This window comes from Platalea leucorodia (genome assembly GCF_965183815.1).
Source record: "Platalea leucorodia genome assembly, contig: HAP1_HAP1_SCAFFOLD_127, whole genome shotgun sequence".
Classification (NCBI taxonomy): Eukaryota; Metazoa; Chordata; class Aves; order Pelecaniformes; family Threskiornithidae; genus Platalea; species Platalea leucorodia.
In genome coordinates, this window is record NW_028121410.1 from 123,357 (window position 1) to 134,874 (window position 11,518).

Genomic DNA, 11,518 nt, shown 5'->3' on the forward strand with positions numbered 1-11,518 from the left:
TCAATGGAAAAGGATCTCTGAAGTTTTAATAAGTCACTGAGACTCCTGAACTGCAATACTGAGTGATCAGTAGGTCTGTCAGAAGCCACGTAACATGCCTTCAGCCACTGCTCTGCCTATGGACAGCACTAGCATCACCTCTGCTGGACCCATCAGGGTTCTTCTCACCTGCCCTTTTCCACCTGCAAACAGGAACATGCACCCAGCCAGTGCCCTGCAAACAGGCAGGTTTCTGGAGGGCCAGGGTGAGTGCACAGAGACTGGGATGAGGTCTGTGAGCACTGACAGGGAAAAGACATGGGACAGGGAAACAATTCCCAGGGTGAGAATCTTTAGGCAGCAAGGATATGATCTGGGAATGAGAGGAAACAAAAACCAGAAGTATGTAGGAGGCAGAACGCAAAAAACTCCATTTGATCCCTTCCAGTGCAGACCCCTTCCTCTGAGCAAGTCCCCTTGCCTCCTCTCCCACCCACCACAGCCTCTGCCCTCAGGGCTGGGGGCTCCAAGGCGTGAACCACCTCCTCTGCAGCCAGAGCTCCAGCAGAGCCGTGGTGCAGCTCTGCAGCCACGGGCCCAGTTCCCTCTGCAGAGCACAGGGGCTGAGAGCAGCTGCTCGGCAATGGTGGTGTCTGGGAGGTGGCGTGCACAGCTGGGGAAGGGGAACGCTGTCTGAGTGCCCCAATGCCTCTGCCCTGGCCTCTCTCAGGCAGATCCTCAATGTATATTTTTCCTTGTTTCTCCACTTGTCTTTATGATTGTTATGTCATTCTTGCTGCCAGGATCCCTGGGGCGGTGGAGTTTCAGCTGCAGAGTCACACACTGATTTTGTGGGTCCTTTCATGCATTTGTGTCCATGGGAACAAGTGTCCCAGCTTTCCTCTAACCTTTGTGGCTGTGTGCAATGCAGTGTGTGGGACTGAAGAATAAGCTGGTTTTCCCTTGATCAGATGCCATCATTAGGAGACTTGGCTATCTTCCTGAGGTTTCCTTCCCAACTTCCCTCCAGGTTGCAATCCTGTCCTATAGCACCTTTGTGTTATCTGAAATCCCCATGGAGAAGTGCAGAGATGCTATGACAGAGAACGTTCTTTTGGGTTTGTAAAATGAGCCATGTGTGTCCTTGGGTGGAAGTGGGGTGCTGAGACCTTGAGAAAAGGTGAGACATTTAGTGGTCTGCACTGGATCCCTCTGCTCACAGCAGTGTCTGTTTTTTTTTTCAGGGTAACACAAGAGTGAGATCACCCCCATCTCAAGAACAAGCCCAAGGCAGCTTGGAGGGAACAAGTCAGAGGGACAGACCAGCTCCCCTCAGTCTCCACTAAGCCACAGACAATCCTTTTGCCTCGCAGGACTCCCTCTGCTCTCCCTGAGTGAAGCAGAAATGCTGAGGGTTTCTGGCATCCAAGAAAACTCCTCAGGTGAGATGGGGGGAGTATTAAAAAACCCCAAACACTCTCAAACTGCCACCCACTATCCCCATTCCTTAGCACTGTGAGTGCAGATGCTGACAGGCCCTTCTGCGTTAGGAGCAGTTTCATCTGAGAAAGTTGAACACCAGGACTGGCCCCTGCCCCACCGTTCCCATGATCTCACTGCTGCAGAGCAGGGCTTACTCCTCAGCAGCCAGCGGGCAGAGGCCCTGCTCCCCACACTATGCTCAGCCAGAGCTGCAGCCACAGAGCTGAAGGAAGGTCTCCTGGAAAATGAGTAGGCGGGGTGGAGGCTGTGGTATAGCAGGGTGAAAGTGTATGAGAAAGGCTTAGATTTTGCTCAGAGAAGTCTCCCCTAACGCTTCATTGACTCTTCCTGTAGGAACAGGACCCCGTGCACAGAGGCAGCAGATGTCCAACAGCAGCTCCGTCACCCACTTCCTTCTCCTGGCATTCACAGACAGGCGGGAGCTGCAGCTCTTGCACTTCTGGCTCTTCCTGGGCATCTACCTGGCTGCCCTCCTGGGCAACGGCCTCATCATCACTGCCATAGCCTGTGACCACCACCTCCACACCCCCATGTACTTCTTCCTCCTCAACCTCGCCCTGCTCGACCTGGCATCCATCTCCACCACTGTCCCCAAAGCCATGGCCAATTCCCTCTGGGACACCAGGGACATCTCCTACATGAGATGTGCTTACCAGCTCTTTCTCTTTGCCTTCTTGGTAGTAGCAGAGTGTTACCTTCTCACTGTCATGGCCTATGACCGCTACGTTGCCATCTGCAAACCCCTGCACTACGGAATCCTCTTGAGCAGCAGAGCTTGTGTCCACATGGCAGCAGCTGCCTGGGGCAGTGCATTTCTCAGTTCTCTCCTGCACACGGCCAATACATTTTCACTACCCCTCTGCAAGGGCAATGCTGTGGACCAGTTCTTCTGTGAAATCCCCCAGATCCTCAAGCTCTCCTGCACACACTCCTACCTCAGGGAGATTGGGCTTCTTGTGGTTAGTATCTTAGTGAACTTAGGGTGTTTTGTTTTCATCGTGCTGTCCTATGTGCAGATCTTCAGGGCTGTGCTGAGGATCCCCTCTGAGCAAGGAAGGCACAAAGCCTTTTCCACGTGCCTCCCTCACCTGGCTGTGGTCTCCCTGTTTATGAGCAGTGGCATGTTTGCCTACCTGAAGCCCCCCTCCATCTCCTCCCCATCCTTGGATCTGGTGGTGGCTGTTTTGTATTCTATGGTACCTCCAGCAGTGAACCCCCTCATCTACAGCATGAGGAACCAGGAGCTCAAAGGCGCACTGAAGAAGCTCATTCAATCCATAGTCTTTCAGCAGCAATAAGCTGCCCAGGTCTCCTCACAAGTGATTTCCAATGTATCTGAGGAACCTCCTGTGCTTTGGTCGTTTTATCTGTGAGAATTCTTTTTGTCCAGGAATGTCTGCATGCAGTCCACTTCTCCAGAGGCATGAACCCAGTCTGGCTGACCTAAAGCACATGTGCCTGGCCCGATGGTAGAGCTGGCCTCCCATGTCACACCTCTGTAATAAAAGGGGATTTCCTCAGTGCTGGTGTCTGGAGGTTGGGCTCTTCTTCCAAAGCTGAGGTCAGGAACAGGATAAACCATTGCCCCCGTGAGTCTGTGCTGCTGTGCTTGGTTTCTCCATGGGCTGAGGGCAGTAGGGCTCAGGGCAATGTGTTAAGGAATGGGACTGGAGGGAGCTTTCAGTTACTGGAGTGAGCCTCCCTATTTGTCCACTTGCAGCACTCTCCAATCTCCACAGGTTTATGGCTGAGTTTTGCTGCACGGCCATTTTTGCCTCCTCCTGCTGGGCTCAGGGCCTGCACTGGGGGAATGGCCAGCCCTGCTCGACCTCTCTCCTTGTCTAGACCCTGGCAGACCCCGGAGCAGGGATGTCTGCAAAACCCCACATGGTGTGCAGATAGGGCTGATTATGTTCCAGGACCTGGGGGAGGCTGTCTGAAATAGGAGGAACAGAAGGGGGACTGGGCACAAAGGGACGTCATGGAGATCATGCAAGAGAAACTGTTCCTCACACCGAATACACCCTTTGCTCCCCAGTGCCAACAAGGCACTGACAGGGGCCATGAAGCAGCTGCCAGGGGGTGACCTCCTGGAGTTTGGGGCTGCAAGAAAAGTCAAGAGCAAATAGAAGAGCGTCCATTGCTGTGTTAGAGACCAAGGCTGAACAAGGCAAATGCAGGGCTGCTGCTGAAAAACAACAACAGTGATCTACTAAACAGGAGCCAGCAATGGGTCTGAGGGACTCAAGGCCTTCTTTGCCTGAGTCTTTACTCCCAGGTCTCTGTGCTCAATGAAGGGGTTCAAGGAGGAGAGCACGTATTGGCAGGAACCTCATGAAATCCCGCAAGGACAAATGCCAGTTTCTGCCCCTGCAGGGGACTCACCCTGGCAATGGCACAGGCTGGGGGCTGCCTGGCTGGGAGAAGCCCTGTGGGAAAGGTCCTGGTGGTCAGCGAGCTGGACAGGAGGCGGTCGTGTGCCCTGGCAGCAAGGGAGGCCACCAGCATCTTGGGCTGTGTGATCAGGAGCATGGCCAGGAGATGGAGGGAAGGGATTCTCTGGAATATTCCATCCAAATTTCAGATCCTCAATTCAGGAACAATACTGGCAAGCTGGAGTGGTTTTAGCAAAGGTCCCTGAGGACAGCCAGGGACTGGAGCACTTTGCCGGTGAGGAGAGGCTGAGGGAGCTGGGCTTGTCCAGCCTTGAGAAGGGAAGGCTGAGGGGGAGCTCATCCTGGCCTGCCAGTCCCTACAAGGAGGATATGGAGAATACAGAGCCAGGGTCTTCACCATGGTGCATGGTGGGAAGACAAAAGACAATGGGAGGAAGGTGAAAGAGAAGAGGTTCAGCCAGGACATAAGGAAACCTTTTTTCCCCATGAGCTCAGCCAAGTGCTGGAACAGGTTACCCAGAGAGGTTCTGCAGTCTCTGTCCTTGCGGGTTTTCAAACTCGGACTGAATCAAGCCTTGAACGGCTTGGGTCTGATCCTGCTTCTGAGAGGGTGGGCTGCAGCCTTCCTGAGGTCCCTTCAACCTCAGTTCTCTTACGAACCTATGAAGCTGGGCCCTGTTTCTAACTGGAGCAGAGCAGATGTTTATGGGACATGAATCCTCCCGCGCTGTAAGTGACCATCTAACCCAACATCTAGAGCAGTGAAGAGAGGTCGACACCTCAGTGTGACTCGCTCTGTGCAAAGACTGAGGAGTCCTGGGCAGGGAAGGTTCTGGGGACATGGGGCTCTGTGCAAGACACAAAAGGATCTTGTTTTAATGCCTGTAGGCCTGTCAGATGTCAGTTAATGTCAATGAAAATGGAAGCAAGAAGAACTGAAGAGAAAGATCCAAAGCAAAGAAAGATGTCAACACATTTCTCAGCTTTTCTTCAGTCTGTTGTGGTTTAACCCAGCAGCGATAATGGAACCAGAGCTGGCTTCAGCATGCAACGATCCAACACCACTCACCATCTCTCCTGCCCTGAAGGACTGTTATGCCAGGTCGAGCCCAAAGTCATGGACCAAAGGAACTCAGCAGACATTTTAGAGGGATGGCCCATAGACCAAGGGACTAATCTCTGTGTGTTTATATCAAAAGAGAGGAAAAGTGGTGGTGATTCATTGGAATATATTGGAAAGTGTGGGACCTGGTCATGAGGTATATGGTATAGAATATGGGGTGGATACTGTCCTTGGTTTGGCTGGCATAGAGTTAATTTTATTGGTTTTTTTTTTCCTGGTATCTGGTATAGTGCTGTGTTTTGGATTTAGTATGAGAATAATGTTGAGAACACAGTGATGTTTTAGTTGTTGCTGAGTAATGCTTACACTAGTCAAGGACTTTTTAGCTTCTCGTGCTCTGCCAGCGAGAAGCTGGGAGGGGACACAGCCAGGACAGCTGACCCAAACTGGTCAAAGGGATATTCCATACCATATGACATCATGCTCAGTATATAAACTGGGGGGAGCTGGCCAGGGAGGGAACCATTGCTCAGGAACTGGATGGGCATCGGTCAGCGGGTGGTGAACAATTGCATTATGCATCACTTTTTTTGTATATTCTTTTATCATTACTATTATTCTTGTTATTATTATGATGATTTTCTCTTCCTTTTCTGTCTTATTAAACTGTCTTTATCTCAAGCCATGAATTTTACTTTTTTTTTTTTTTTTTCCCCCTCTATTCTCTCCCCCATCCTGCTGGGGAGGGTGAGGAGTGAGCCAACACCTGTGTGGTGTTTAGCTGCCTGCTGGGTTAAATCACGATAGTGTCTTTGGAGGGGATTTCTTTTTTTTTTGAAAGGAAGGTGTTTTCCAGAACTGGGAATGGACGTAGGACACAAATGTCTTCAGCTACAGGGACACAGACACCTGGTGCCAGTAGAGATGCCCTGGGAACCCCTGCCCAGCCTCCACCTGCAGCCTGCAAGGTGCTCTGGTCTCCCTCAGGTCCTCTGGGATAGATGCCAATCCCAGGCCAGCACCTCAGCTACACTGAGACCCCTGAAAGTGGCACTGCCTTTTTGTGGTCCGACAACTGATGTCTGCCTGGAAAGGTGCACAATTCTTTTTTTTTTTATAATTAAAAAAAAAAAATATACGAGCACATTTGCATCAGCTGAATCACTGGAGTACTTTCAAGAAACAACAATGTTTTCCCACCATGACAGAATAGGAATTTCCTGGAAGTGTACTAATGGCAGGAGAAGAAATATTGATCTTCGCCTGTACTTGTCTTACCACTACTCTGTCTAGTATCTCATCTCCCTCGTCATTCAGGTGTTTCCACCTCTCCTGAGTAAGTGGTCATGCCTAAGGACATCTTCTCAGCAGACTGTCTGGATGTATGCCCTTCCCATTGTTTTCAGGTTTCCTCCTCCGCTTGCTCTTGGATCATTCAGATGCCTCTCAACTTTTTGGTTTCTGCTTTGAGCTTTAGGGAGTTAGAGACTTGCCCCATTTTTCAGGAGTCTAATTAACTCTTTAGTCAACACCTTAATCATGTGTTTATATCTTTGCTTTCTTATCTGTCTAAAAGTGTTCTTGTACAGAAATCCCTTGTAAAAGGCGGACCACGTTAGCTGCTGCTTGGACTCAGCAGACAGCTGAGGAGAGAGTTTTCAAGCTGATTAAATGGCATCATGTTTAACTTTTGTTTGTTGGCAATGAAGAGAAACCTTTCTGTGGCTGTGTGCAGCCCAGTTCTCTAAGGAAAGCAGGTGGGAGCTGGTGCAAAGGAGCTGTAACATCCATCTGCAGAGCTCAGTGGAGAAGTCTGGTATGAGGAAAGGGATGCAAGTCCCAGGTGGCCGATGAGGGAACTGGTGGGCTTGGGGAGGTGAGGAGCAAGGTCGTCCAGACAGACCTCAAGGGACTACTTTTCCTTCCCTTCCAGACCTCCTGACGAATCATCTTAGATCAATATCCACTGGAGCATGCTGCTTCTTCAGTAGGCTGAAAAATTAGACAAAATACCCTTAAGAAGCAAAACTCATTTTTTTTACTGAACTCTTCCTCTTTGCCTACCCCACTGAAACAGCTCCAATTAGCTGTAGAAGACATGAAGACTTGAAAAAAAGTGCAGGAACAGCAAGGCACAGTAGGGCTTTCTGCATTGTAATGAGCCCCAGGGTGCATTTGGTGCTGAGTGCTTGAGCCTGAGATACTGAGGGGAGATTTGCACAAACCTTTCCAGAAGTCAAAGTCAGAAGCAAAACCCAAAGTACCCTGAAGCATTAAGGGGTCCCTCTGAGGGCCATTACTGACAAGGCCTCCCCATGGACTCGTTAGAGCAGAAAATTGGAGGCAGTGCTGGCAGGCAGGCAAAGGCAGAGTGCAAGCGGCTCTGATGCTTTCTCAAGCCTTGATGTGTTTCTCAAGCCAAAACCCAAGCCCTGACCCTTGATCGTGTCCCTCACGTGTGGCTCAGGGCTCTTCCTGGGGCACTGGGATGTGGGCTGTGCGATGCCAAGTAAAGGACAACGGTATCACACTGCCTGGCCTCTCTGCCAGGGTGCAAGGAGGCAAGGAGGCTCCGGTGGCATGAGGACAATGTGTCTCCTCACAGGCCTTGGTGTCAGAGGCATCAGCCATAGCCCAGGGGACCAAGGCCTCCATTCTGTCAGGGACTTCTCAGCACCCTTGGCCATCTCTACCGCAGGCTGTCCTAGGCTGTCCCATGCCTATGCCTGTTTCTCTTCAGGCTGTAGACACCCAACCTGCTTCCACCACACACCATCTTCCTCCCCATACTGATGTCTCTCTGTCCTCACTGGTGACTCTTCTTTGAAACAGACTCATTTCCTGATCCAGACTCCCTCTGGGTGACCTCTTGCACCACAGCACTGGCCTTGGAGTGACATTGCTTTCTTCCTCATGTCCAGTCTGGACCTCCCAAACTGCAGGTTTTGCTAGTTTTCCTTTTTCATGGTCTTTCGCAGGTGCCACCACCTCTGAAAGCATATTTCAAGCTGTCATGGCCTACACGATCCCACACTCCCCAGATCTTCTGATTCACTAGGCCTAAGAAGCCCACGTCTCTCAGTCTCTCTACACATGGCCCCTAACCCCAACTTGGCAGACCTCTGGATCATCTTCAGCTTCTCGCCATTCCTCCAGAATGGGGACCCCCACACTGGGACACACTATTCCAGATGTGGCCACACCAGTGCTGAGTCAAGACGGATGACAACTCCCTTTGTCTGATGGCCATGCTCCTCCCAGTGCAGCTCAATATGCACATGGGTATGTTCACGTTTAGCACCATCACTGGCTGCTATGGCATCCCTTGTAATGCCCAGGCCCTTTTCTTTGAGGTTGCTCCTCATCCAGCCCAGTCTGAGCCTGCCTTGATGACAATATACTAATTAAATGAAATTGCAAGCCAAGGCAGGTATTACCGCTGTAACCATCCCAGAAATACCACATGAGGGTACAAAGCAAGACAAACCGTATCTGATGAGAAAAAGGTAACCAGAGGTGGACTATTTGTATGGGAGGGCATGAGCATGATCAAAGGGAAGAACTTGGGAGGGGCAAAAGAGGGAAAAAGAAAATACAAGGTGAAGCCATGTACATGGCCAGGGCTGTTCAGGGGTACCTGCCAAGCAGCCCTTCACCTGCAACAGACTGATTGGAGTGGGACAAGAAAGCTGCACTTGCTCTGACCATATTTATGCCTGACTGACTTCCAGGGTCATGGGGAACCTGAGTTCTTTCCCTCAAATCCTCAAGAGAAAAGCCATGGTGGCTGGAAACACGGAATCGTTCAGGCTGCAAGTGACCTCCGGAGGTTTCCAGTCCACCTCCTGCTGACAGCAGGGTCACCCGTGGGGTCACAGCAGGTTGCACAGGACTTCATTCACGTTGGGCTTCAAACCCACCAAAGATGGAGATGGCACCTCCTCTCTGGGAAACCTTGATCATTGGCCCTCATCATCCCATCATGCACAACAGGGAAGAGCCTGACTCTTCCGGATCACCTCCTGGTAGGTGTGGGAAGGCTGTTCCAATGGTCTCCCCAAAGCCTTCTTTTTTTCCACTGAGTCAACAAATCCAGCTTTCTTAATCTAGGAAAATTACAAAATGGCAACACTGTGGCAGTGATTAGAGGTGATGTTTCTGTTTACTTTTGGAGAGACCTTAAAGTACAGTTGTAACCCTCGTGTCTTCAAAGGATGGCCCCCGCTGAGCAAGAGTCCCTCGCTTGTGCAAATCACCAAACATTGCCCAGCACGTGGGTCAGTGCACCTGGCATTAGGTATTGAAAAGTTAAGCTGCTGAGCCTGTGTTAAGTACAGTTCCCTGAAGTGCCATAGACGACTATAGGAGGAGATGACACCATCCTCTGTACTGCTCCTTCCTCCCCGCTGTCAAAGGAGACCAGGCAATGAATTCATCTTTTTAGACATTGCAGTCATAAAAGTCTGTGTTGGAATGAGTTAATTCCCCTGAATTTGCTAGATCAGCTGAAGTATTGGCTCTGAGAGCATTGCATCAAGGACTGGACATTTACTTCACCAGACCTGATCTGCAGACAGCCGCCTTGTTACTCAAAACTACATTTCTGACCAATATTCAAGATTTTATACCAAAGTAGAAGAGAGGTAATTTGAGGCAGTTGAACTGGACTTGATTTCAGGCATGTTTTTGTTCTAACCAGGAGGTTAATGGAGATGTAAGCGCCACTTGGTAGAGAAATAAAGCCATTATTGTTCTTTTGATTGTGTTCCACCTATTTTCTGTCATTTCCTAAAGATGAAGAGGTTCAACAAAGATCTGCCACCAAAATAATCAGGAAACCAGATTTAGAAGCAAGGAGAAGTTGCATCAGAACTGGCGGAGGGTGAAGCTTGTTGAGACTTGGCTGTGCCATGGAGGGATGAAGCCCTCTGCTTGTTGCTTTCTGTCTCGGTTTCCACATGTAGAAAATTCCATTGTGGTATTCACCAGGGTTTGTAAAGTGCTTGTAGGTCATTTGAAAGGCATTGCTAGGTAGGGTCTTCTTATGGTGATGTATTGCAGGAGAGAACCTGGTGTGATATTCATTTCAGGAATCTTTACACTGCTAAGAAAGAAAGGTCGCATTCCTGCAAATATGTCATCATCAGGTGTTTGCCCTCCCCACCCCTGTCCCCTTCCAAAATCCACCTACAAAAACTCTTCTCAGGTGGAAAAGTGTTGCCTGAAGGTGGTCACCCTTCTCTTCAAGCCTGCCTTGGGAGCATCTTTCATCATCTGGTTCCTCAGGCTGAAAAGAAAGGGACTCATCAAAGCAGTTACCACTGTGTTGAGAAGGGCCACTGCCTTGTTGTAGGACATGTGGTGACCTGAAGGCTGGGCATACATAAATATGCAGCTGCCGTAGCCCAAGATGACAAAGGTGAAGTGAGAGGAGCATGTAGAGAATGCCTTGTGCCGTGAGGAAGCTGATGGCAACCTAAGTATGGTGTTAATGATGTAAAGGTAGGACACTGCTGTCATGCCCAGGGAGCCAAGTAGGATGATGGATGAGGCCATGAAGGTGATCAGCTCAACAATCTCTGTTTGTGCCCAGGACAACTTGATCAAAAGCACGCTGTCGCAGAAGAAGTCGTCAATATGATTGGCATTGCAGAAGGGCATCCTGGCAACCAGGACAGTGGAGACAATGGTGGCCAGGAAGCCTGCAGCCCACGAGCCCAAGAGTGGCTGAAGGCAAAGCTGACCGTTCATGAGCATGGGGTACTGCAGAGGGTGGCATATGGCCACATAGCAGTCATAGGACATGACAGCCAGAAGGACAAACTCGATGTAGCCCAGAAGGGAGTAGAAGTAGCCCTGAGTTAAGCAGCCTGGGAAGGAAATGGCTTTGCTGCCCATCAGCAAGTTTCCTATGGCTTTGGGTATGATGGATGTAGTGATGAAGATGTCCAAGCAGGAGAGGTTACAGAGGAAAAAGTACATGGGCCTGCAGAGGTCTGTTCCAGGCAGAACGAGGGCAACGATCAGCAAGTTTCCCACTAAGATCACCAGGTACAAAGCCAGGAGAGGGATTGCCATTAGGCGCTGCTGATGGTGGCGGGAGGGGAAGCCCGAGAAGGAACTCTGTGACAGTCGTGTGGTTCAACATTTCTGCATCAGAGCTGCAGTGAGCAAGGGCAGATGGTCAGTGGAGGAAACAATGCTTCAGGAGGTTACAAGAAGATGAGACAGAACGAAAGAATGTAGAAGGATGAGAAAAGGCGTTCACGGAGATGTTCATGCAAAAGCTGGAAGGAAAACAGAAGAGAGGAGAGAATAATCAACCTAGAGCAAGAAGGCCCCATTTTACGCACTAGGAGCAAACGTAGTACGGGGGTTAGAGCAGGGATCCACTATAAACACGATGCAAGTTATTGTATTTGAGCTCTTTACCCAACAGTCCCTTTACAGGCAGTGGGGAAAAAACAGACGTTTCTCAACCGGTTTTATTCTAATCTATTTAAAGGTATCCTTTAGGATGAGCTACAATGCATTCTAGTGCAGGAATAAAACAGCTCAGCCAAGTGCCTTTAACCTT

The 11,518-nt window shown here is 50.0% G+C and overlaps 1 protein-coding gene and 1 pseudogene across 2 annotated transcripts; one reads left to right on the forward strand and one right to left on the reverse strand.

Moving 5' to 3' along the window:
* Positions 1–1,844: 1,844 nt before the first annotated feature.
* On the forward strand, positions 1,845–2,780 carry LOC309603564 (olfactory receptor 14A16-like; the record flags this gene model as incomplete). The annotated part of the gene is made up of 1 exon (XM_082338381.1): positions 1,845–2,780. The coding sequence occupies one exon, from the start codon at positions 1,845–1,847 to the stop codon at positions 2,778–2,780; it is 936 nt and encodes a 311-aa protein (XP_082194507.1).
* Positions 2,781–10,143: 7,363 nt separating this feature from the next.
* On the reverse strand, positions 10,144–11,089 carry LOC309603557 (olfactory receptor 6M1-like; annotated as a pseudogene). Its single transcript has one exon. The product of its transcript is annotated as an olfactory receptor 6M1-like (transcript).
* Between the last annotated feature and the right edge of the window lie 429 nt (positions 11,090–11,518).